This window comes from Lacerta agilis, chromosome 5 (genome assembly GCF_009819535.1).
Source record: "Lacerta agilis isolate rLacAgi1 chromosome 5, rLacAgi1.pri, whole genome shotgun sequence".
NCBI lineage: Eukaryota > Metazoa > Chordata > Lepidosauria > Squamata > Lacertidae > Lacerta > Lacerta agilis.
This window is the reverse complement of record NC_046316.1, coordinates 40,031,243-40,057,964: the sequence shown is the minus strand read 5'-3', so window position 1 is coordinate 40,057,964 and position 26,722 is coordinate 40,031,243. Positions and strand designations below refer to the sequence as shown.

The 26,722-nt window shown below is 42.7% G+C and overlaps 2 protein-coding genes and 1 long non-coding RNA gene across 4 annotated transcripts in view; 1 reads left to right on the top strand and 2 right to left on the bottom strand.

Moving 5' to 3' along the window:
* Window positions 1-2,711: 2,711 nt before the first annotated feature.
* On the bottom strand, window positions 2,712-8,868 carry LOC117046896. The gene is made up of 2 exons (XR_004426637.1): window positions 8,743-8,868; window positions 2,712-3,271 (listed from the first exon to the last, which is right to left on the bottom strand). It is a non-coding gene; the product is annotated as an uncharacterized LOC117046896 (long non-coding RNA).
* Window positions 8,869-9,009: 141 nt separating this feature from the next.
* Window positions 9,010-26,722, top strand: part of DOCK1 (dedicator of cytokinesis 1) — a 355,108-nt gene continuing 337,395 nt past the window's right edge. For both annotated transcript variants that reach the window (XM_033149416.1, XM_033149417.1), the window contains exon 1: window positions 9,010-9,179. In XM_033149416.1, coding sequence (XP_033005307.1) covers window positions 9,134-9,179 — 46 coding nt within the window. In that variant the 5' untranslated portion in view covers window positions 9,010-9,133. The remainder of the gene's footprint in view (window positions 9,180-26,722) is intronic.
* LOC117046894 (60S ribosomal protein L27-like) lies at window positions 17,372-17,862 on the bottom strand. The gene has a single exon (XM_033149422.1). It carries the CDS (start codon window positions 17,816-17,818, stop codon window positions 17,408-17,410), a length of 411 nt encoding a protein of 136 aa, XP_033005313.1. The 5' UTR covers window positions 17,819-17,862; the 3' UTR covers window positions 17,372-17,407.

The following is a 26,722-nucleotide window of genomic DNA, read 5'->3' as shown; positions in this document are numbered from 1 at the left end:
GTGCAGCACATGAAACAGAGGCATCAGACAAAAATATTATTTGCCTGATAAGGAAGGCAAACGTTTGCCTAAACAAAAAGGCTTTTGCCATAAGGTACACACTGAGAGGCTGTCAGATAAGCCTCATTGCCAATCTGGTGCAATTATGGTAAAAGATAGGCAACTCAGTCCTATGCATGTTTATTTAGAAGTAAATCCTACTAGGTTCAATAGGATTATTCCCTGGTATGTTTTAAGGTTGCAAACTGCCTTTATAGATGTGTAAACAGTGTACCAATTTGGGTCACAATAAAATGTAACAGTACAAGTCTTCGTTGTTGTTCAGTCGTTCAGTCATGTCCAACTCTTCGTGACCCCATGGACCAGAGCATGCCAGGCACCCCTATCCTCCACTGCCTCCTGCAGTTTGGCCAAACTCATGCCAGTCGCTTCGAGAGCACTGTCCAACCATCTCATCCTCTGTCGTCCCCTTCTCCTTGTGCCCTCCATCTTTCCCAACATCAGGGTCTTTTCTAGGGAGTCTTCTCTTCTTAGGTCTGTGTAAATACTGACCATAATCCCACATCTTGGAAATGCATGCACTCTCATGGAAACTTGTCCAACAATACTTCAAAACAAAATAAAACACCTGAATGCAACATCTTTAGCTTAGTTTCTTCCAAGTAGGCTGGGATTGATAGGTCCATTTTCTTCTCAGAAAGCACATAAAAGTGCTAGTATCCATATGGCACCAATCAAATTATGATCTGTGCACAGTTTGAAGTATCATTTGGGAATTTGTGTCGACAAACTCTTGGTTGCAAATCACAGTTCTAAAATGGCATCTGATCCGCTGTCCCAAGTAAAAAGCTGATATGATAAAAGCTGCACATGTTGAAATGTACAGCAAAAATGAAAAATTGGTAGATTGAGGGCTCTAAGTGGTCTGCGAAACCATGGATATACCAGTGAAACTAAGCCCCAGTGCACACGTTCATAAATATTGTGCCAGAGAAGTGATGTGAGCATCTCCCCTCCACCATGTAAAAAGTCTCTCAATATTAACTGGGATCTCATGGTTCACACCATCTGCATGGTGGAATGTAAGGATCTGTGCTGCTTCGTGACCATGCTATTTAAGTATTGTCCTTGCCTAAATTTATTTACCTATGAAGAGACAGTACTCATTCAGCTGTTACGCCTTTCTCGTTTTGTTACAACTTGTCCGTGCATAAGCAAACATATAACTACTATATTCTTACTGCTAACCTGCTCTACCTTTATTATAGAGTTTGATCAGCAATAAAGAGATCAAGTTGAATAGAAAATCACACTACTGGACCCTAGACAATTTATAGGAGAAGAAAGTATCTTTTGAGAATACAGAAGTTGGCTACCCCTTGCCTTAATCTTCTTCTGCTTCCACAACATCAGGACCAAATCTCAGTGCCTAAGTTATGTCAGAAGCTCTTCCTCCTGATGACAGTCAGTAACTATCCTCTGGTCTCAGATTTGAATCACCCAGCCTGCCTTAATGAAATACAAAATACACCAAAAACAAAACAAACAAACAAACAAAAATGCTGAAAGGTGAGAGGAAATTGTTGCAGCATTGTGATAATGGGTGGCATGGATTACAATCTCACTGGTTGCATAAAAGGATGTTCAAACATAAAAACTACTGTGATCCAAGCATTAAAACGTGTATGTGTGTGCTATATTTATTTATACAGTATTATATACTATGTTATCATATACTATTATATGCATTGTTATTATATACTATAAAATACTATGTTATCCTATATATATTCACTTCCATGCTTAAAATGATAGGACTTACCCCATTGTCGGATTGTGAGTATGCTTTGAGTATCCACATTCCTATGGTTAATAAGCACAAACAGGTACAGAATCTTCCTACATTTTTCAAAAGGGTGGTTTGTAAGGACTTGTTAACTACTCTGAACAAAGACTAGCAAGGGGTCCTTCAGTATGTAGGCTCCTATTTCTAGAATAGTTGGTTTTCACTCTGTTGTATTTCAATCACAAATACAGATACATGTACTATTATCTCTCAAGGGTTCTTTGAAGATAATAGTTAATATTGGTATAGTGCTTCAGGAATGTAAAGTGCAAACTATGGTTCAGAGACATAATTTATATTTTCATCTTGTGCCTGCACTGCTTTAGTTTGTCATTATCTGGGTTGTAATGAGTAATGACCTTTGAGAGGGACATTACATTTTGAACACGTTCCCTTCTGTCAGTCTGTTTTCATGTTTTATGAAAAACAATTTAATAGAATATATATATGAGAATGACATTGACTTATAATTTCCATGCTTTTGGGTGCATGAGTGAATTTGTATGTGCCTTAACTCACTCTCTTTTAATTCAATGAACAGATTCCTTTTTAAAAATCCTAGAGCCTATTTATATGTATAAACAGAAAAGTAGGGTGATACTTAATTCTTCATAACATCACCTTGTTCCACACATTCTGCATTAAAGACTCTCACACTATGATCACCAGGTCTGTTTATGAGTTTCTCTTCCATACATTCAGAAGTCGGTCCCATTAGTTTAAGACAATTTCCATGTAATTATAATTAGGTTTGCAGTGAAAGAGATTAAGAACTGCACAGAGACCCTGGCTTCATAGCACCCAATCCAGAGTCTTGACCTTACCAAAAGAAGTGGGATTGGTGGAATGTATGCTGGATGAGAAGGAAATTTTAAAAAAAGTTTTATTGAAGAAAGGATTACATGTAAGATTGTATATGTGACAAAAGGTGTATTAGATTATGCCTGGCACAGAGAAAGTGGAGAGTGAGAAGCTTTTCTTCCTTTCTCATAATTCCAGAACCAGGGGTCAGCCATGAAACCAAAGGTGGAAAGATTCAGAATGAGGTATTGCTTCACTTAGTACATAATTAAACTACAGTATTCACTTACACAAGATGTAGTGATGGCTACAAACTTAGACGGCTTAAAAAAGGGATTGGACACGTCATTGAGGAAAAGGCTGTCAAAGGCTACTAGCCACGAGAGCTATGAACTCCTTCTAGCATGCCTCTGAATACCATTTGTTGAAAAACAGAAGTGGAGAATGTACTGTTGTGCTCATGTTCCTGCTTGCAGGCTTCCCAAAGGCAACTAGTTGGCCATAGTGAGAAGAGGATGGTCTTTGATCTGATCCAGTAGGGCTCTTCATATGTTCTCCAGGAGAAAGTAATTTATGGTTTTACAGCACACACGACCTCCCAAAAATCCATGTATCAAATCCAAGCTGGAAACAATTGGAAAAGCAAATTATTAGGCACAGGAGAGTTGGATCAGAGAGTTAGAATCATAGAATCATAGAGTTGGAAGAGACCACAAGGGCCATCCAGTCCAACCCCCTGCCAAGCAGGAAACACCATCAGTGTTAACAGTGTATATTTTGTATAGTTCTGCTTATTACAAAAAAACCTTGATTATTTTCCAACATTCATATGACATCTCTCCTATGTTTATTACAAAGATTTTTCTACTCAGATTGACAGCTCTGTTTCAGTTCACCCCATTACAAATATACTTCCAATTGCATGACCAGGCATTTCAAATACTGATGGTGGCAAGTAGTGGGGGTGGATTTAATTTAATATTTAAAATGATGTCATGTAGCTCTAGAGAGATGACCCTTAATTTCATGTAGCACATTAATAAATGGCTTGTAATTCCAAACAAATGAGGCAGAGATACAATATGCAGATACTATAGACAGGCCTGCTTTTCAGTTCTTTTTTGAAGTTTGTATGATTAGAATAAATTATTTTAATCTTGTTCTAGTTGTTACCCAGCAGTGGAACAGAATAATGCAAATGACATTACTTGTAGAAATGCACTGTGTAAAATCTACTAATATATTTCACAGTCTGAAGGGGAAAAAATATATATTATTGGTTTCTCAAGGTTACCTAATCTTTCTTGACTGCTGGAGTCTAAGGAAGCTTTTATTCTTTCAGTTTCAAAGTAATGTCAAACTGCAAAGTCCCCCTCCCTTACAGATGCCCTTTTATTCAGTTCTCATGGATGGTAGAAAGTGCTGCATGAAAATTTGTGGACTCAGAATATATTATTTGCTATCATAATTTAAATTCTGTGCTAATTCTGGGGCACACTGTCCACCACTTAGCTCCAGTCTCATTTTTCAGAATTCCTACTTTAGGGTTGCCATATTTTTTTTTTAAGGAAAACCCAAAAGTTGAGATTTTTTTAGACAAACCCCAAAATTGTTGACGTGATTCTGAAACCGTGATTTTTCGGCTGACTTCTCTAAGATCTAGGACAAAGTGCAGCCTCTCAAAAATTCCAGATGTCAGTTCCGCCTTTGAAATTCCAGTAATGTCTGGGAAAATCCAGACATATGGCAGCCCTTTCCTAGTTATGTATATAGTATATTTCAGATTTCCTCAGGCTGATTGGTGTCATAAGAATACCTAAGACCACTGAGCCACAGAAACAAGTGTGTTTGGATTTTCATGTGACTTAGATTTATTTATAAAAATAAAGGCAATGGCAATGGCAATGGGAAAAAAGGGAAATGGAACTTTGCCACAATACTAGCAATTTTCTGATCATGGGTTTTGATACAGAAATTAACCACACATCAATGTGAGTTTTATAAGAGTTTATTTGATTCAGTTGTTACTGATGACATGGGACATAATACAATAGTGTATTTAGAGTCACGATTGGTAACGGTAGTTAAAAAAATGATGTGGACAGAATAACGTTATCCACAAAGCCAGAACAAACACTGAATGCAGGGGGGGGGGAACCCCACAATTGCCTTTATGCCTCTTTCTTGAGTGAAAGGCATGAAATTGTTTTTTTGGGGTATGCAAGATGAGTGGCAGAAGTTGGGTGTTTGGCCTGCTTGTCACTTTAGAGAAACTTGATGCTGCACTATGAAAGGAGGACTCAGAAGTCATGAGGAGTGAAGAACAAATGATATCTAAGGAGTGATAATAAGAATCCAGGAAAGTGAGAAGTAAACACAATATGAGAAGAATTGGTCAGAAGCCAGTGGAAACCATTGCCCTCATATGACTTACGAGTTCTGAAGTCTGTTGTGTTTATTCCTCCTTACCTTCCTGGATTCTTATCATCACTGCAAGACGACTTGTGTATTCTGCTTCAGGTGATAGCTCTAGTAGACAAAGCGAGCAGGGTGTTCTGGACACGTAGTTCGATATAAAGCTTGGGATGCAGAAAGAGCTAAGCAAGTGAGTATAGGTTGTTAGCTCTACCCACACCTGCCAGTAAGTGAACTTCCTCATAAGAAGACCCTGCTGGGCCAGACCAAAGGCCCACCTAATCTAGTATCCTGTTCTCCCAGTAGCCAACCAGATGCCTCTGAGAAGCCTACAATCAGAACCTCTGAGTGCAATTGCACTCTCTTCACACTGCTGCTATATAGAGGCATACTGCCTCCAAGAGAAGGTGAAACACAGCCATTTCAGGATGGAAAGGTGTTGGTCACATGTCCTCCTACTGTACAGTACTGGAGCTTCCGGTCAAGCAGGGACCATTGTGACGAGCTCTGGGCCCTCTTACCCTTTGATTCTTCCTCCATGTCCACTGCCTTCTTCCTCAAAGAGGTAAAGTCAGACATCTGAGGTTAGGACACTTGTAAAGTACAAAGGGCAGTACAGTACAGATGAGTAAGAACCTACAAGTTGGTGGTTGCTTTGAGAATCTTTTGAGATAAAGAAAAAAGTCTGTGGCTGCCAGTTAACTGCTTAGGTAAATGCCAGATTCTGCTTAACTTCAGGTTCCTAGAAATCACAATAGAAAAGCTTTCTATTTTCCCTTTCACACTGGTGATCTGAGCACTTGTTTCATTTTCAAGAGTTTTCAAAAATTAGAGAAAATGAAAGACGAACACTTTAGATCAAAGTTTCTGTTCTCATCTACAAGTTGTCTTTTAAGGACTGAAATCATTTAAATACAGTAGATGACGAGCCATGAAGACTTAGGATGAAAGACTTTTGATCTCCCAACCCCAAGGCAAAAATGCCGATGCGTAGAGCAAGTCAGTACATCACAATGGTCTTTGAATTCAAAGGTTCGTTTATTAACAGGAGTAGGAATCTTAGTCTCTTCTTTGGCAGATATAATATCATGGGATAAAGCACTGGGATAGACCTGGATACCGTTGTCATACAGGCATGAATCGGGACACCAAGGAAAAATAAGTAGTATAAAAGGTATAATGGAAGGTCTGCATTTGGCGTTAATTGCGTTATCAGACTCCATCACGCCTGTTTTCCTGTGTCTAATAAGTGATTGTCTAACTGAACCCAAACTGTATGTGAAAACCGAGATGTAATTAAAAGATTCTAGCTTCAGCATAATTTAACTTGTTAGGTGCTGTGTTGACCCAAAAAGGTGAGCTCTTCTGGAAGCCCTGCTTGCAGCATATTGATGGTCAAGATGACCCCTGCCTAATAGCACTGAGCTCATATGTGTTTCACATGCTTTGATGTATCCACAGGCCCCAAGCATAGCTAGAGTGGGAGGTAATGGTTAATACCAGCCACCTGTGTTCCCATGTGATGTAGCCTGCCTGGGCCTATAAAGAATGTGTGTATCTTTACTTAGGTGTGGACAAGCCAGTTCCTTGTTGTGGTGTCCGACCCACGATTGGCTGTGAGCAGGGGCAAGAAGGGAGCCATTAGACCTTTGCTGTATGTTTGTACCTTTCTTTAATAAATTGTTAGACCTGACCACTCTGGCGGTTTGGGCACCTTTCTTTGGAATTCCTGCATATCGGAACTCCTGTGAGCTCTCCTTCAGATCTGCAGGGCATTTCAGGTGCCTGTTACTAGCAGTGATCACGAGGGCAGAGTAGCGTTGTTTACATGGCTTCTCAACACACAAGTTGCTCCCAGTAACTGAAAGGGAGAGGGTCAGGGGGCGGTAGTGGAGCCAATCCAGGGCTACCACTGCTCCACCTACACCATGCCAATTTACCCACCGCCTAACCAGCAGTGACTGGGAAGTCAGGTAAGCAATGTGACTCCACCCTGATCAGCTGACTTGATACTGCCTGCTGCTCGAAGCAGTCTCAATGTGATTTACAGTACTGAACACAATAATACAATATAGCTGTGAACTCTACAAATAGACAGGCTGAAAAAACTGTAGCGTGGATCAAGCTTCAGCTTTCAAAGCGCTTTGACAACAAGGCGCTTATGCCTCTCCACCCCACCCCCTAGAATTTATTCTTGCAGTTTTACTTTTCAAGTCTTTGTTTTAGCTAAGGAAAAGGTCAGATTGGCATTTGGCAAATGGCTCCATATTTCCCTTCTGTTTCTTCTGCAGTAGTGATGGAACTCCAGCCTCATTTATAATCTGCCAGGCCTTAGGGCTGCAACAAACCAGTGCCAATACAAGAAAGGACTTGTATTGGTGCTATAAAAATAGTTTTATTTCCTAGAAAATGTTATGTGTTCCTCAGGATATTTTCTTTCCTCTTTTAGTTTTTGCAAGGAGTATACCTTTCTTCCACATATTTGCTGTATAGCTCTACTATGTTACAGAGTACAGTTTAATGTGGGTTCTCGGTCAGAAAATGTTGAAGACTGTTATATATCTACATTGGGAAGACAACAGCAGAAACTGTTGGAAAGGAAGAATATACTTGCCATGGTATACTGCTGCTGCTGACCTTTGGCAAGCATGACAACTGGCACCACTTATTTCCAATTCTGAAGCTTCAGAGTTGGGCAAGATCATTCTGCATTGCTGCCTGGCCTCAGGGATGGACCGGTTAAGAACCAACAACCTGCAGCTCTGAAGAAGCATGGCACACCTTCTGCTGCCGCGGGGAGGTATAGCAAGGCCCTTTGCTGCTGCACATATATATAATGATATATTGTGATATTTAGTTGGTAATATATTGTGATGTTGAAAACCAGGTATCGCCCAGCCCTATGGACATATAACCCTGGTTCTGGCCCTACTGTATTAGCTTCCAATTTGTTTTGGGGCCCAATTAAAAGTTCTGGTTTTGCCCTTTAAAGCCTTATATGGCTCAGGACCCCTATAGCTAAAGCTACCCCATAGGAACTTGTCCACACACCCTGAGATAGTGCCACATCCAAGTGAGGCCTGGAGGGTGGTGACTAGAGAAAAGGCCTTCTGTGTAACAGCCCCCATTCTATTTATGGAATGCTGTCCCCATAGTGGCCTGACTTCCTGTGAAGACACTGGGTGCTTTTCGGAAGCAGTGTCAACTGTGCACATTCTCCTCACAGCCTAGGGGCGAGCTCAGCTGGAGCCAGTATTGCATGCGGTGACTCAAGAGTGCCATTAGACAGCAGTGCCCAACAGTGTCCGCTCATCTGTCTTTCCCTCCGCAAATGTCAGGGAGGGGGGAGTTGCGTGTGGTGGTGGGTGGTGGTGGTAGGCAACTTGTAGATATGCCTGCCCATGGTCTCTCCTCCCTAAGGGCTAGAACCTTGACAGCTGCAGTTGCAAGTCTTCTCTTAAGGGTCAAAACATTTTTACTTAGAAGCAAAGCTCTACGTTGAGCTAATGATGCCAGAGCACGTTTTGGACAGCATTACCCGGATCAGGAGTGAAAAACAGCAAAACTGTCTAAAATCCTGCCTTTCCAGATAAACTCCCTTGTACAGTAAATACTTTATTGGTCGGGTTTTGTTTTTTGTTTTACTGGAAGCGGCGCCACTGCCGATTATGTAAACTCACCCACGTCCGCTTGCATATGAGTCAAGTTCCTTTGCTGAGCTCAGTGGGACTGACTTCGGCTAAACTTAGGCGCGGGGCTGGGACTACGCGGGGCGCCGTGTGCGCTGGCTCGCTTCGGAGGCGGCCGCCGGAGGAAGTCGAATGAAGCCAAGCCTGGGTTTCCTACCGGCCAGGGACGGGGAGGGCCTCCAACCCCCTGACTCCGCCTGTACCACATGACTTCTCCCTCGCCTGCAAACTTTTTCCTCCTCCTCCTCCTCCTCCTCCTTGTCCCGTTGCGGCCGCGGCCAAGGCTGGAAAATGGCGGCTCGCTAAACTCGCCGCTGGGCGCATCCCTGCCTTCGTGCGCCGGCTTCCCCCGACGGCGGGCAGGCTCGGGCTCCCGTGCGCCATGACGCGCTGGGTGCCCACCAAGCGGGAGGAGAAATACGGCGTGGGTGAGCGTTTTCTCTTTCTCCGTCCTCTTCCTCGGGCTTTTCCCCTGGGCTCGTCCCGCTTGTTGCGCTTCTCCTTGCCGGGCGCTGCGAACTTCCTGGACAAGTTTGGTAGTTCGGCTGGCGAGAAACTGCTGAGGCTCCGCTTGGCCTTCAAGAGTGGCAACAAATAAAATAACAGTAAAAAAAGCTGTCGTGGTCCTCCTCCTTAACTGGGTGCCCCCCGCCACACACTGGTTTTCCTCGCCCGCCTTGGGTTCATTGTCTCCGCGGGCTGCCCCACAGAGTCTGGCATTCTTGCCATGAGCAGCGTCGGAGGGGAGAGAGCTGATTCCCTTTAAGAAAGGCCCGCGCGGTGAAGGGTGGGGTGCGCACGGGCGGTCGCCTCTCTCTTTCTCTCATCCACATTGCAAGGCGCGTTTCCTCTTGAAGGAGCGGCTTGTGTTTTCCTGCCCCTTGGCTGCCTCCCGGGGACTGCCCCCCCTCCCACCCGCCCTTTCTGCAGAGCTGATCTCCGGGCAAAACTGTTGGGATCCCTCGGTCCAGTTGTAGGCAATTCCGCCCCTTTATGCCTTTCTCCATCTCCTGAGCCTGGTTCTTTGTAAAGCCACGGTCTTTATTTTGTGCGGGGATCGTGATCCAGCGGCCCGCCTCTCTGTGCCCTTTTCCTAGTTTTTAGGTTTGCGTCTCTTTTCTTTCCGATGAAGCGGATTGAGGTCTGTGCACCCAATTGTCCGAAGCTTCCTGTCCCACTAACTTGCAAGATTCTTTGTGCATCTTTAAGAAAAGAGAGTGGGAGCTTGGTGCCCAGTGGGCTTGTTTTTGCCCTGGCTCTCTCAGCCGACTCTTGTGCACTGCACTAAACCTAGGGGGATCCTTGTTTGCTGTTCCTAGGTAACCCAGCTGAATCGGCTGACCCCCCAGCAAACTCCTTGTTGGACATGTAGGCAGCATTTCATCCTGTATAGTCTGGCAGTGGATGTATGGATTAGGATTACAGTAAATCTGTCACGATAGAGTAATGAAATCTTAGTTGATTCTATCAATTCAATCTGCATATATTTGCATTTGATTAAAAGAATACCAGTAGCTGTGAGTGATAAAAAGCATTATTTGTTTTTAAATTATACATACATGTGACACAGTTGGTGCTATCTCAGAAGAGGCATTCTCTCCTGTGTGAAAGCACACCACTTTCTTACAAACTTTTTTTTGGGGGGGGGGACATTGCCTCTTCTTTCTCTACTCTAAATCCATTTCACTCCCCACAAACAAACAAACAAACTTTACCCTGGCAAGGGTCCTTGTGATGTTCATACATGTGAGCAGCTGGAGTGTGCACTAAAAAGCCCTCAGAACTGAACCTTAGCCAAAATTCTACAGGCTAATCCACTAGTTACTTTAGGCAAACCATGATTAAATCTTGATGCTTAGATTGCTGCTTTTGCACTCAAATTGCCAGCCAGGAGGGGAGAACTTACTTAACCCCCCCATGTTGCTTTTGTCTCTGGACGAAAAAAAGATTATGGACTCTGTATATTTTCTCCTGTTAGTGGAAAAGGGGGGGGGGGATTTTGAAATAATGTTATTATACTGTCGCAGACCTAGTAAGGGAGGATTTTGAGCGGATGCATGCCAGGAAATAAAAAGGTTAAGCACCCCCTTCTGTCCTGATCACACTCTCAAAAGGTGGTGTTTGGGTTATTTTTTTTAAAGAAACAAACATGGGAGACGGTTAATCAGATTTGTAGCGTTCCTTTTCACCCTTATATGCTTGTTGGAGAGTTACGTGACAGATAATGCACAAGAAATGCTGGAACACTCAAAATGCTAAGAATTAATATATTGAAGAGGATACCCAGTGTATTGTGGATGTTCAGTACACCTGGAATTGACTGAGGTTTAAGTCTCCTTTCATTTAAAATACATCTCTTTGAGGTCAGCTAATGAAATAACTTGCACAAAAATTCCCTGTGTGCCTGCTGTCTTTCTGTGAGTGGCTCCTGTGCATGGGTCCTGGTTATAGAATCGCCATCTGCCAGGAAGAGGGTCTCTCAGTTTCTTGCATTTGGCCTCACTCATGCAGCTGAGCCATTTGAAAAGATCCCAGGTGTATAGGTTCTGCTGTGTACTTAGGATAATACTTAAAGGCCCCTATTGCTGGCTTGTGAACAGAATACAGTACAGGGTACTGTATTTTTGTTTATGCACAACCACATGAGTATCCTTGTATCTTTTTTTTGTTCAGTCTCCTGGTTGGATATACAAATTCCAATAAGTAATGCAATAAAGGAGTTGTGTGAAGAGTGATATACTGCTACTTGGGATGCAATTTTGTACAAGGAGAGTAGATACCCTGCTGTGCTATGGATAGCTCTGTAAGTGATGCTATTGGAAAACGTTCTGCTCATGTTTCTAGTTTTAGATTTGCCTCCTTTGACCTGGCAGGTCTTCCATAGCCTATATTATCATCTTGATTGCAGATCTATTGTGCATCCTAATTGTAGAGTCTTGACTTGATAGGCTCTAATTACAGGTATCTTCAAGTCCTCTGCATAATGGGATTTAGCTACCGGTAATCTAGACGTGGTCCTTTCCAGGGTCCATAGCCTGTGATTGCTTTTACGGTATAATTTCTATGGTACTATTTAAACATGTGTTATGGAGAAATTAAGATACAGTAAGGTATGTCTTGACCCCGGCTGTATTTTGTTAGATAAATTCTCAAAACTTTTTTTCAGCAAGCCTACTTATGCATATGGGACACGGGTGGCGCTGTGGTCTAAACCAGTGTTTTTCAACCTTTTTTGGGCAAAGGCACACTTGTTTCATGAAAAAAATCACGAGGCACACCACCATTAGAAAATGTTAAAAAATTTAACTCTGTGCCTATATTGACTATATATAAAGTAATTTTTCAATTTTTCCCACGGCACACCAGGCAACATCTCGCGGCACACTAGTGTGCCTCGGAACAGTGGTTGAAAAACACTGGTCTAAACCACAGAGCCTAGGGCTCGCTGATCAGAAGGTCGTCGGTTCGAATCCCCGCGACTGGGTGAGCTCCCGTTGTTCAGTCCCAGCTTCTGCCCACCTAGCAGTTCGAAAGCACGTCAACTGCAAGTAGATAAATAGGTACCGCTCCGGCGGGAAGGTAAACGGTGTTTCCGTGCGCTGCTCTGGTTCGCCAGAAGCGGCTTAGTCATGCTGGCCACATGGTCCAGAACAACTTTCTGCGGACAAACGTCGGCTCCCTCGGCCTATAGAGTGAGATGAGCGTCGCAACCCCAGAGTCGTCCACGACTGGACCTAATGGTCAGGGGTACCTTTACCTTTACCATTACTTATGCATATAATTTACTGTATTTTTCGCTCCATAAGACGCACCTTTTCCCTCCAAAAAAGGAAGGGAAAATGTCTGTGCGTCCTATGGAGCGAAGGCACTAACTGCAGCGGGATCCCTTGAGTGGAGGGATGCCTCTGCCGCTGGAGCCATGGCTCCCAGCGGCGTGGGAGGGAGGAGCAGCCTGAAATCATGCTGCTCCGCCTTCCCCCGCCGCCGCGGACATCTCTCCCTCCCGCCGCCGAGAAATGTTTTTTACCACATGTGGGAGCGTTCACACAACCATTTTACCATATGGGAAAAAATGCCTTGCTCATTAACCTTTCACATGGCCATTTTAAAAATAAGTATTTGGGTTAGCTATAATTTTTAGACAGAGTAGTCTATTGCACTCTTATAAGCAATAATCCACTTCAGCAGATTAATAAATGGTTGATATGAATTATATTCCTTACGCACATACTCAATAATTTGATGGCACTGCATGTTTTCTGTTTTAACTGCTCCACAAGAGAAACTGTGTGCTTTCCTGTTACACTTTGAATAGAATATGGGGGGTACTGGTAGATGATTTGGTGTCTTGCATTCTGTAGCGATGTTTTCTAGAAATTCATCTTAGCTTCTACTTGTGCATTGCAAATACAATTTGTTTGGTGCAGTTCATACTGAAATATGAAAACTGAAGGGACAAGATTGCCCCGCCAACCTTTACAACTCTTCTCCTAGAGCAAATATGTGTAAGACAGTGCAAAAATTTGCTAATCCTCCCTTTAAGGCTACCTTGCACTATTGCTTTGCTGTGCTTTCTGAAGGCATGCTTTCCAATGGGATGTATGGAGGTGGTTTAGAATATACATTTTTTGGAGTAACAAGAAGAAATTTTCAGATAAGAATCAAATGTCCAAAGTGGATCAGTTCATCAAAAGAGTTGCTGAGAGTAGAAGAGGGAGAGTAGAAGCGGGAGTGGCGGAGAACTCATTCTGAATCTGACCGTAGATGGGTTAGAGTTCAATGTTGAGCCTACCAAGTGGCGATAGCAACGGTGAAGAAGATCTTTTTCACCGCCTCTATGCATCTGCAGAAAACAGCAGCAGGAAACTCTTTCAGGTGGTGTGCAATTTAGCGGAACCACCTGCTCCATCGGGGCCCAGTATGGGCCGCATGATCTCCTGCAATGATTTTTCAAAGCTTTTTTTGCAGATAAAGTTGCTCAGATTTGGGAAGAGGTAGACTCCATTGTGGGAGCAGGGCTGGGGTGGGAGAGTGCTAGAGTCCTGTCTAGTCAAGTTGCGTGGGATCAATTCCAATCTGTTACCCCCGAGGATGTGGACAGGCTGCTTGGACGAGTGAAACCAACTCCTGTTTCCTTGATCCTTGCACATCCTGGCTTATAAAAGCTAGTTGGGAAGGGCTGGGTGATGGCTTCACGGGGTGGTGAATGCTTCTCTCTGTGAGGGAGCCTTCCCAGACCTGCTGAAAGAGGCAGTTATCAAACCACTTCTTAAAAAACCATATTTAGATGCGGCCAATATGACCATCTATCGCCCAGTCTCAAATCTTCCATTCTTGGGCAAGGTGATTGAGCGGGTGGTTGTTGAACAACTCCAGGCACACCTGGAAGAAGCAGACCATTTGGATCCCTCCAGTAAGTATTCAGGCCTCATCATGGGACTGAAACTGCCTTGGTCGCACTGGTCGATGATCTCTGGCGGGCTAGGGACAGAGGTGAGAGCTGTTTCCTAGTTCTGCTGGATCTCTCAGCGGCTTTTGATACCATCGACCATAACATCCTTCTGGACCGTCTAGAGGGGCTGGGAGCTGGGGGCACTGTTATTCAGTGGTTCCGCTCCTTCCTCCTGGGCTGTGTTCAGAAAGTGGTGGTGGGGGATGAGTGTTCAGACCCCTGGGCTCTCACTTGTGGGGTGCCTCAGGGTTCTGTCCTCTTCCCCATGCTTTTCAACATCTACATGCAGCCGCTGGGAGAGATCATCAGGGGGTTTGGACTGGGTGTTCATCAGTATGCAGATGATACCCAGCTCTACCTCTTTTTCAAATCAGAACCAGTGAAGGCAGTGAAGGTCTTGTGAGTGTCTGGAGGCGGTTGGAGGATGCATGGCGGCTAACAGATTGAGGTTGAATCCTGACAAGACAGAAGTACTGTTTTGGGGGGACAGGAGGCGAGCAGGTGTGGAGGACTTCCTGGTCCTGAATGGGGTAACTGTGCCCCTGAAGGACCAGGTGTGCAGCCTGGGAGTCATTTTGGACTCAGGCGTAGGTGAATTCTGTGTCCAGGGCAGCTGTTTACCAGCTCCATCTGCCTGCGGACTGTTCTCACCAAGAGTGGTGCATGCTCTAGTTATCTCTCGCTTGGACTACTGCAATGTGCTCTATGTGGGGCTACCTTTGAAGGTGACCCGGAAACTACAACTAATCCAGAATGCGGCAGCTAGACTGGTGACTGGGAGTGGCCGCCGAGACCACATAACACCGGTCCTGAAAGACCTACATTGGCTCCCAGTATGTTTCCGAGCATAATTCAAAGTGTTGGTGCTGTCCTTTAAAGCCCTAAACAGCCTCAGTCCAGTATACCTGAAGGAGCGTCTCCATTCCCATCGTTCTGCCCAGACACTGAGGTCCAGCACCGAGGGCCTTCTGGAGGTTCCCTTGCTGCGAGAAGCCAAGTTACAGGGAACCAGGCAGAGGGCCTTATTGGTAAATGTCAAAGAGAAAAACAACTACCAGACTTTTAGAAGACATCTGAAGGCAGCCCTGTTTAGGGAAGCTTTTGATGTTTAACAGACTATTGTATTTTAATATTTTGTTGGAAGCTGCCCAGAGTGGCTGAGGAAACCCAGCCAGATGGGCGGGGTAGAAATAAATAAATAAATAAATAAATAATAACTATTATTGGTAGTAGTATTGCCTGAATAAATAAATAAATAAATAGTCTTGCCGGGCTCCTGAGCGACTAGTTGAACTTTAAGGGGTTGCTCTAAAAAATTGAAATAATAAAGCCTAACTTTAGGGGTGCCTGTATTGCTGTCTGGAATGTTCATCAGAAATTGTGGACAGATGGCAAAAAAATCATGATTCCTTCAGCATGGTGGTGGTGGGGTTGCCTGGAATGGAGTTGTTAAAGTATCCTGTACTTGACCACCTCTGCCAGCCTCCTCTACTGGGGGATCTGCAGTATGCCTGATCTGGGCCTCTTTGCTGTGTTGGCTTGGGAGCTGGTGCAGTGAAGGGTTTCCCCTCCCCCGCTCCCCACCTTCTGCCATGCTGGAGCTGTGTTGGGCTGCTGGCTGAGCTGCTCACGGGTTGGGGTTGCACCCAAAACTTTGAATGTTCTGATAAAAATACAGCTTGAAAATGTAGGCTGCAGACTAAAGTATCTGAAAGTGCCCAACGTTCTTGGAAATGCAATACTGAGTGCATTAGAGAAGAGAACATTGTGGTTCTCAGCAAAACAGCAGTCACGACTCTTGGTTTTGGTGTTCAGTAAGCTCATTCCTTAGAAGTGACAACCACCTTGCTTTTTCTATAGTTCTCTGTTGAAACTGCACATAGGTGTACTACCTGTACTGCAAACAGGTAAGGGCTAAGTCTGTAAAGGCAAATATATGTTGATGCATTTATTCAAATATATTTAACAGTAGATGCATTGGAATAAATACATCAACATATATTTGCCTTTACAGGCAGTGAGTGTTTGACACCCCAATTATAGCTGATGAGCATATTCAACAGATGGCTTGTAGTGAATAGCTGCAAGTGGCTATTCACAATATATCAGAAAGTGGGCAAGTGCATCCTGTTTTGGTCCTTGTTGGGTGTCATATTATTATATGTATGAAGCTTACGCAAGTTCATTCATCTGTCACTTGAGTGGCATAAGAACTGCTTCTGCTTCCCACCCTAGGGCTGCAACAACAGCTGGTTCCATGGTAGCCATTGTGCTTTCAGAATGTTACATAGGTGTGTTGTTTCCTGTCTGGAACATCTGAGATCCCCTCGTACGTGTAACAAACCGTTACTTGTTCATATGCCGTTCTGAGCTGATGCAGTAATGGCTGTGTCCCATTGTCAACTGTTATTTCTGGAATTGGTCCATCAGTAACTTTAACTGGAAGTCATGGCAGCAGAAAAACGAGTCACACACAGCTGAACTTGGTGTTTCAAATTGCAAGCCGCTGTTACAAATGTAATTGATTTCGGTGGGCAGTGGCTTTGGCTGTAGCCTTAGTTTTGTATCTGTGTTTGAAAGGCCTATATTTTTTGAATTGGCAGGATAGCTCAGTTGGTTAGGGCATGGTGCTGATAACGCCAAGGTTGCAAGCTTCATCCCCTTATGGGGCAGCTGCATATTCCTGCATTGCAGGGGGTGGGCAAATGATGTCTTCCAGGGTGGAAAGTGATTCTGGCATAATTGGCCAATTTAGTTTGTTGGCAGTATGTGGCATTCTTTGCTTGCTTTGTAGCCATTTTAGGCGTGCTTTAGTAATCCAGTCCTTTTTGGTGTGCTTGTTTTTGTTCTCTGCTTGCCTCAATATGCATATGGGCCTGGAAAATTTAAGGTGCTTAATTTTTTTTTTTTAAATGTAAATTATTACCAGTTACTAACTTGAGAGGAAGCAGGACAGGAGTAATCTTTTCTTGATCGTCATATATTGATAAGAGCAATATCAGATGGAGTACTTTAAGACAAAGGCATATGTCACATTTTGCATATGGCGGGAATAGATGCAACACTTTCTCACTGCATTCCGAGGTGTTTTTCAGGGTAGTTAACGTGGATCCAAATAATTTTCAGCGCTTGGAAAATGTCACATCTGTCTTTTTTTTTTTTTTTGGCTTTTCAAAAATATTTATTGGTGCAAATGCATGCCACTCAGAATCTGAGCTTCTGGAAAAACCACTTGTTCTTGCCTGTCTTGTATCTCTCCTCAAATTTCACTTTGGCCTCCTGCCGTGCTTTACGTTTCAGCGCAGGGTCCCTAAAGACATCCTTGTTGACAACGGTCTTGTCAAGGGGAATATCAACAGAGTACCTGGTAGGCATCAAGTGGTTGTAATTGTAGACCTTCACAAAGGACTTGATCTTGGAACGCTTGGCAATCTTCTTCTTGCCCATGCTTGCTGTCACTTTGCGTGGGTAGCGATCAATGCCAGCCACCAGAGCGTGGCTGTAGGGGCAATCAGAGATGCCATCATCAATATTCTTAACAATAACAGCTTTGCGTCCAGAGTAACGCCCAGCAAGGACAAGGACGACTTTCCCTGGTTTCATAAACTTGCCCATCTTGGAGCTGCGGCAGCGATGGCACCCACACCGGAAGAGCGTCACATCTGTCTTGACCCTAAACAGTTCTTTGAAGTAAATGTCATAGAGGTCAGACAAAGTAATATTGAAATCTTAATGGCATCACTTACCCTGAATAGGATATAAATTTTAGAAGAAAAAACTTGGGTTGTAGCAATGCTGCAGCTCCACTGGTGAAGGGGATTTCTGTGCATGCAAAAGAAATTGCTCCTTCTGTTCTGCTCCTCCATGGCTCCTCAGAATCAGCTTTGGGGTGTTGGTAGTGCCTTCTAGAGCAGATTACTTTTGGGGGGGGGAGCACAGTAGAAAGAGTGGAAACAAAAGACCTGTTTTGCCAGCAGGGTGCCACTGGCACAAAATTAGGTACAATCCCATGTTTTTGAGAGTTGGAAGATTCAGCTTTGTCAAACAAGAATAATTTGATGTTTAAACCAGCTAAATAATGGCCTGCTCCCTTGCTTTTTTGCTTTTTTTAATAGAAAAGCTTGTTAAGTCTGCTGCAGTGTGTTTGTTCTTCAATTTGCAATATGATGAAAATTTTGTTCGTTGTCCACTGATCTTGAAAAAAGTTGCACGCATAATAGAATAATATAACAGAATAGCTGTGAATGATGATTGTGCTCTATAATATGGCATGTCTCTAATGAATATCAAGGGTGTGGGAGTTGAAAAAAGATGTATTGTGGCTAAGAGAGAAACTAAATTTGATGCTAAATGGCATTATCCTTTTCCTACAATTCACATTCTGAAATCTGGTTCTGGGAACTGTACAGAGTAAATACTTCATTTATTTTCTGCCTCACTGATCATCTCTCAATAATTTAGTATAAGGAGTCATCAAATTTTAGGGCCAGTGGGCACACCTGGAATTTTGAGAGAGCCGTAAGGATGCTGGTTGCAAAATGACTGCCATGGTGTATGTGGTATAATACAAAACCTCTTGGGTACCCTTTGGAATACTATGTGATCTTTGGATGAAGGGTGGAATATGATTTTAATAAACAAACAAACAAATTGCCTTAAACGGGGTCAGTTACTTGGCATGTCGCAACAGCAGTATGCTGACACAACCACAGTGACATTTCTGTGCTTGGCGAGTGAGTCAGTCCTGGCATGCTGTGTTTCTTTTGGGGACTGCTTGCATTGTCAAATTACACCATGTAATCGTGTGTGGGTCCACCAATCGCACAGAGAACAGTTAAGTGGACTAGTTTGCAGACATGGGTTCAGCCGCCCTTTCTGTGATGACAACAGCGCTTCTTGCAGCTAATGTTTTAAAGGGAAAAAAGTCTGTTGCTAAATATTACACCCTTTATGCCATATGTACCAGCCAGAGGTACTTGTTGCTGCTGTAGCAGAATAAATTAATGCTTTATGCTGGCTAGATAACCTGGATCATCTTGCCACATCAGCACAATACTATTGGTTTTTGATTTTGCACCAGCATAACAGGTTGTGATTATTTTAAGTCAGTCAAAAGCCACGGCTTAAAGTAAACCAATCTGTAACCTCCCTCTCCTTAATGCATATGCCACCCTTAAGCAGGGACATCAGTTTGTGGCAGAACTGCAGAACTCTTTGAATTTATTCATTGGTTTTGTAATTTCCACTGCAGTCTTGGGAGTGCAGCAAAGAATAGTCTTTCCTTTTGAGCTATACACTCCTGTGCGTGACTGGCTTCCCTAATCTCTCATGTTCCAGAGACTTACTGGTTGTGATATACATCTCAATAACTTATTCCCTGTATCTGTACTGAAAGGTTGTGCTGTCAGTGTGATACTGTAGTGGGGTATAAATGTCCCTGAAAAGCTGTTTCCCCTCTGCTAAACTAATCTTGTGGCGTGCGATTTATAAAACCATCCAGAATATCCATTGCATATACTGAGGGAAATTACCGCCTTGGAACAAAAGGCATTGTAATGATGTTTATAAATATTATCACAGAATGCAGTTGTGAGGGTGACTCAGCTTCATATCCTGAAGTACTTCATGCAGGAATAAAGATGGGCCAGAAATGGTAGTGATAGGGGGTGGAAATGCATTGTTTCTTAACAGGATGAATGTCATCAGTAGAGTATATAAGAAACACACATGTTTGGTTATATCCTTATTAAGGCCTGTGAAACAACATGTAGTTGTATCCTTATACTCTTGTTTTGTGAGACACGTTTTGATTTCTTGCAAAACACATTTTCGCTTAGCCGTGTATGGGAGTACTACAGAAATATAGCAACTTTGGCAGGTAGTCATCTAGGACACCTCTAATTCTTGGCTTCAACCCTATTTCTTCTTCAAGCTGGCTGTTAAATTGAAGGAAGTTCTCTGCTTTAATATATGGGAGTTCGGTTCTCTGTGACACTTGGGTTTTATGATATGCCTACTTCTTTTCTAGAGTTGGCTCTAACCCACTTTGGGATTGCTGATAAATCAGCAGCATTTGGGCTGGCCTTGGACAGATAAAAGTTTCAGTTTTATTTTTTTTTAAACAAATATGGTATATTTATTTTAGACTGTGTCTTTGAACATCCGTCAAATTTATAAAAGAAAGCTGTTTTAAGTGACAGCTGGAAGGATCTAGGGATTTTGCAAGCAGGTAGTGTTACATAAGTGCCGTTTTGTCAAAAAGAGTGGTTGCCCCATTGTGAATTGAAGGAAGGCAAGGCTGTGTGGCTAGAAAGCATTGCCCTCCGATACTAGGGCAGAAAATGAACGCACTTTGTACAAGGCATTTACTGAGAGTGCATGTAACCACCATATGAGCGACACCTGATTTTCAGCATTGTGATATTTCACCAGCTAAACATCATGAGATACAGATATATCACATTGTCTGAAATAAGGATGTAATTATGTAAAGGTGAACAGGGTATAGTCTTGCAAACTGCTACAGCTTTTAGGGGTCTAAAACTGATGCATTTTTACTTACCTTTAAAATATTGTTACAACTGTTATTTTATAGTACAGAGCGATAGGGGCCTTGCATGGCTTGCTTTTAAGTCACAGTATATGGTCAACCTGAATTTATCAGGTAAGGCTTCCTGACTTTGCTGACAGAAGTATCAGGTGATATACACTTAATGGCTAGGGTAGCAGTAAGTAATACCGGTAGGAAGATTTCTGTAGATTATTGTTATTTATACAGCACCACCAATGTGCATGGATAATAAGATAAATCTTTATCCTGTGGAACTGAGACTGTCAGATGAAAACCCTGTATTTGCTCAGGTGGGGGGGGGCCCTGCAAGTTTAATCACCCATGTTTAAAAAGCCAAACCCCCCTGAACATAGAAGTCTCTAAACACATTAACAACAATAACAGAACTTCAATGCCTTTAAGAATTTGGGAGACCAAAATTGAAGCAAATCCATCTTAGATCTGTAAAAGTTGACAGTTCAGTACTGTATTGGGTTCTTTGCCAGCTAACCTCTGACCAATGACTGCTTTGTTTTAAAGTTAATTTGTATAATAATTGACTGCTTTGGTGAGTAGTGCTGTAGTTAAAATTTGGCCCTTTATGCCACTTCCGTCTAACTGCACAAGCTACATACAGATCATTTTAGGTATTGTGATACAGAGACTATTGAAAGAGTCATGGAGCTGGGAGAGGGAGTAAGGGAGGATATGACAGGAGAGAAGCAGTATTATCTTTTTGCTCAGTGGACATGATACTAATATACTTTGCAGTGGACTAGGTAGTTGACATCCATCCAGATAACTTACGCTCAGTTTGCCATTTTAGATAGAGGCTGCACATGCAGTGTTTGGGGATTTGTTTATGTTGCCAGCTCCGATTATTTTAATTATTTTACATTTTTATAGCACACCTCCTTAGAGAAGCTTAAAGTGGTTCGTAATAAATATATAAAAATATAATAAGATGCATATGAATTACAGACATTTTCATTTTTGGAACCAGTTAATTAAATAGTGGCATCAAATTTAGATATAATCTGATCCTCCTTTGGGGAGAAAACAAATGCAACTCCCCTCTTCACCACCTTTCCCCTGGGAGCTCATTCACTCTTTCTCCCCCAGTTCTGTGCTTTGTCATTTAACTGCTTTTAAATATATCGGCACCAAAGTTAACAGTGTGTTAAGATTAGCCAGCATTTGAAATAGCAGTTTAACATTATTTTTTGGGTCAGGGTTAGAAAAGAATCCCGCTGAAGGAAGGCAAGAAGAATTTTCTTCTGAGTAGGGACAGGACAGCTTCTGTGCTGGGCACCTCATTTTGTAGCTGGCTAAAGGCACCCTGATCTACTTAATTTCTAGATGATGATGTTTAAGTGTCATTTTGTATTGTGAATAATGTCTAAGTGCTGTATTTATCTATTTACCATAGGTGATTATCCATGTGTTTTGACATTTCTCATTTGGTGGTTTCCTCAAATCTTTGGCTTGGCTAATGAGTTATTGGGAATTCTTGGGTTCTTTCATGATATAGATGTAGCAAACTCTGATTTCTGCTTCTGGTGATTTGTGTATTTTTGGAGTAGGTTGATTTCTGTATCCCTCCCCCCCCTACAATTATGGCCTTGATTTGGACCCCTTAAGGCCATTCTAGTTCTTCTACTTCCATATTACAAAACATTGGTCTGTCTTGAATGATCAAATGCCCAACCTTCCTTGCTTAGCCTGCAAGATAAAATTAAAATGTACCTGGCATCCTGGCTTCATAAAAAATGAAAATAACATTTTAAATGAAGAGGATTGGCTGATTCATGAGTTGCATTCTGTATTCTCTTAGTGATGAAAGTGGGAAATTCCTGTCGTAACACAGTGATACATTTTGAATATACCTTAAGGACAATGGCTTATGATTCACCATAGCCAAGGTTGTTAATTATGCATGCCCACCTCTTCATTCAGGCCGTAAACTCTGCCTGTTATGTAACTTACTCAAGAGTCCTGGAAAGGATTAAACCTACAGCTTGAAAAACAGGGTTATGCAATGTTTTAAAATCTGTGTTCAGTTTACATTAGTTTTCAAATTAATGTTTTCTTCATAATTGTGTTGTGCATGCGTATATGTGCTTGGACGTTTTAAGATACCATTCCATTAAGGAATGTCTGGTATTCAGCTAGTGGACAGTTACCTAGAAGCAAACAGCATAATCCTTGTAAAACATTTAGTGCACTTTGGAGGCATAAAAATTGTTACCGCAGTGAGATAGGATCAGGATTCTTGCTACATCCTTTTCCTCACTGAGGTATTTGCTTATAGTACGCTCACGTGAAACAACGACAAAGTGATCTTTCATCATGGATGGCAACTATTCCTTCATTGTGCAGGATATTTTGTGTTGGTTTCTGTTTTGTGGGAGGAAACAAATCAACGCAGTTTTGATTATCTGTAAACTTTACTTGAACACAGAACTGAAGGGTCGGTGAACTTTTTACTTCATAAGGGCAATACTTCCCTCTTGTTTCCCTTCCAGCAACTATTATTCATAGTTATTATGCTGCCTCTGCTGTTTAACTCTCATAGCCTAATAGCTGTTGATAGACTTACTGTAATGAGCATGTAAGCCAGTGATCTTGGCCGCATCTTGTTACAGTACATTTTGTAATTTAATTATGTACTGGGTGCTTTTTGTGCTTTCCTGTTTTTTTAATCAGCAGCCCATCAATTTCACTGTGCTGCCTTGAGTTCTAGTACTAAGCCCCTTGGGCTTGCTGATTGGAAGGTTGGGAGTTTGAATCCGTGTTATGGGTGAGCTCCCATTCCTGTCCCAGTTTCTGCCACCCTAGCAAGTTTGAATGCATACCAGTGCAAGTAGGTAGATAGGTACTGCTGCGGCAGGAAGGTAAACGGCGTTTCTGTGCTCTCTGGCTTCCAGCTCAGTCATGCTGGCCACATGACCCAGAAAGCTGTCTGTGGGCAAACACTGGCTCCCTTGGCCTGAAGCAAGATGAGCACCACACCCCAAAGTCACATTTGACTGGACTTAACAGTCCAGGGGTCCTTTACCTTTATTTACCTACCAAGGGACCGAGAGAGACAGAGAGAACACAGTCCAAATCTGTCTCTTACTCTACTCTACTCTACTCTACTTTACTCTTCTCTGCTCTTGGTGTCCAGTCCTAGTTGTTCTTTCTTTTCCTCTTTTCTGAGTCTTCTGGCCAATAGGAATATGGCTGTGAGGGGAGTAGATATCCTGGAGGGCATTCTGGAAGTTCTGATTATGGTTGGTTTAGCCGGACTGCTGCTATTAAAACTGTCTACAGCGCTAAGCACTATTTACTCATGCTGTAATGGCGAAAGGATAAAACCACCCTAAAGTGGAGTGAGTTTGAGATTTGCCCCATTAGGTTAATGGAACTCTAATTGTAGTGTTATTTGGGGAGGGGGTGGAGTTGGCAAGAAGGTAGCAATGCCCACAATAGCATGGGCCCCTCCATATGTGCAACCTGGGGCAATTGCCTGAAAGAGAGCCCGCCTCTGCCATGTTCATTCCCATAGCCATCTTTTTTTTGTTACTCAAAGACCCTCAAATCCTTTAGGGAGGGCACTTTACCCTTTTGACTGCTGCTACACATTGATTTGATTTTTTTTAATTGAGCTATCCTATACAAATCCAGAGTGGAGTCCCTAAGACGATTGGATGGTGCCTTGTATGCCTCCTTCTAGCAACTCCTGTAGCCAAGCTAGTGCCAATTGTATTGCTTTCCTTTCCTTTGGACCACATCAGTGAGGCTGAGGGGTGTGTGTGTGTCTTGTCATCTGGGCAGTGTAGGACCCGTATACACGCTGCCCAGGCTTGTGCCCTGTGGAGGTCACTTTGATGCTGCCAACACAGCTGTTTAACTTCACCCTTGGAGGCGCATTCCATTGTCTCTTGAGGCAGGCGGATGCCAGCAACAAACAATTCATGCCAATATTTCTACTGGATAGTCACAGCCAGTTCTGATTGCATCAGTGTACATCTCTGATCATGCTCAAAACATAGCTGTGAGTAAACATATTTGTTTTGGGCCCTGATTTTTATATTTGACAGAAACAAGTGCTTAATAGAATTTATTCATTTGAATATCCAAATAAATACAATATTCTTAAATGTACAGTGGTACCTTGGGTTACAGATGCTTCAGGTTACAGACTCTGCTAACCCGGAAGTAGTACCTCGGGTTAAGGACTTTGCTTCAGGATGAGAACAGAAATCGCGTGGCAGTTGCGGGAGGCCCCATTAGCTAAAGTGGTACCTCAGGTTAAGAACAGTTTCAGGTTAAGAACGGACCTCCAGAACGAAAAAGTTCTTAACCTGAGGTATCACTGTGCTAGGTGCCACTTATTGCCAGCTTTATGGCAGAACTGCATTTTAGCTGAGGGCGAGGTATTTGGTTTTTGTTTTTGTTTTAGCAATGTTTAGTGATTGCCACAATTAGTGTTTCAAGAGAAAACACAGTATGATGCAGTTCATGAGTCTCCTCACTGTTGTAGTTGTGTACAACTTGAAAATGTTTTAAATTGCCCAGATATTGTAACCCTGGCTCCAAGCCTTTTATCACTTTGGTTTCCCATTTCCTTGCCCTTACCAGCTCTGCAGTATCCATGCTGAAGCATGGACAAATAACCTACATGGCTCAGAATTTAGTTGCGTCTTGTAATTGATTCTGTTTTGCTCATGGTTATTCATGGGGCTCTTAAAAAAAAAGTAATCTAAATAGAAGCCCAAAGATTGGAATAGAAGAAATTTTATTGAGCAGAACTCAACCTTCTTCTTCTTTTGTTGTGTTTGAAATTATTAAAAGTAATAGGAAATGTGGGTATATGGGATACCTATCTGCTTTGCAGGAATTGGGGCACCTGCTTCCAAGCTGCTTCTTATTCTGGAGAAGTAGGGCAGGTAATAAAAATAAATCAGGTTAATGGGTAAGTCATAACTAAAATATAAATCCTTAGGACAAGCAATCTTCTGGCTACAGCAAGGATAACCATAATATCAACACTGGAGCATTAAGAGCATACTCTTACTGGAATGACGGCACAAAAGATAGAGTGAGCATCACAATAAATATGTGACAGCCTGCCTCTGACTTATCTGGAAGTCTTCAAACACAACCGCAATGTGGTATCTGGGCATGGATAAGAGTGGAGGATTTTTCAGAACTTTTTTTGGTGTGCTGGAATTATTAATTATTAATTTTGTTAGTTGCTTTATTTTGTCCAAGGCCAACCCCAAGCAATTTACAACCAACCAACCAACCAACCAACCAATACATATGGCACTGAAGGTAACTCCCATTCTTCCATTAAATCACACTGATCATGTTAATGCTGAGTGTCATTCCCATGGCTTGGGTATTAGATTTCTTGCTTTCTACTGCAGAAGTTTCAATTTCAGAGCAGGTTAACGTGCTTGCAATCCTCCAGAGGTCTTGTCATAAGCAGTTACTAACTTGTAAATAACATTTTTGCAGTTGCTAGCAGAAAAATACAGAGATACCTATTGGTAGGACCAGCCAATTCTGCTGCTATGCAGTTGAAGCAAGGCTCCACCTCTTCCCTGAACTCTCTAGCAAAAAGAGGTGGATTTATTTATTTTTTACACTTGGGACCATTTCTTATCTATCAGCATCTCTGTGTAAGTGATAGGAAACTCAGCTTCTCTTCCAAGCTTTCTGTGCTTGTCAGAGAGCTTGTGGGAGAGGGAGAGACTTGTGTTGCTTGTGGAATGCAAAACAGCAGCCCTTTTTATTTATTATTGTTATCTTACTCATAACGCAGTCTGACTCTTTTGGAAACCCACTGTGCATGCCACAACGCTTGGGTGGAAGGGGAGGAACTGGCAGTGAGGCTTGACTAGTCACTGAAGCTGATATATGTGACTTCTGGGTAGCACTTGACAGAGAAGATCCCTTCAATTTTGTCCCACTGCAGG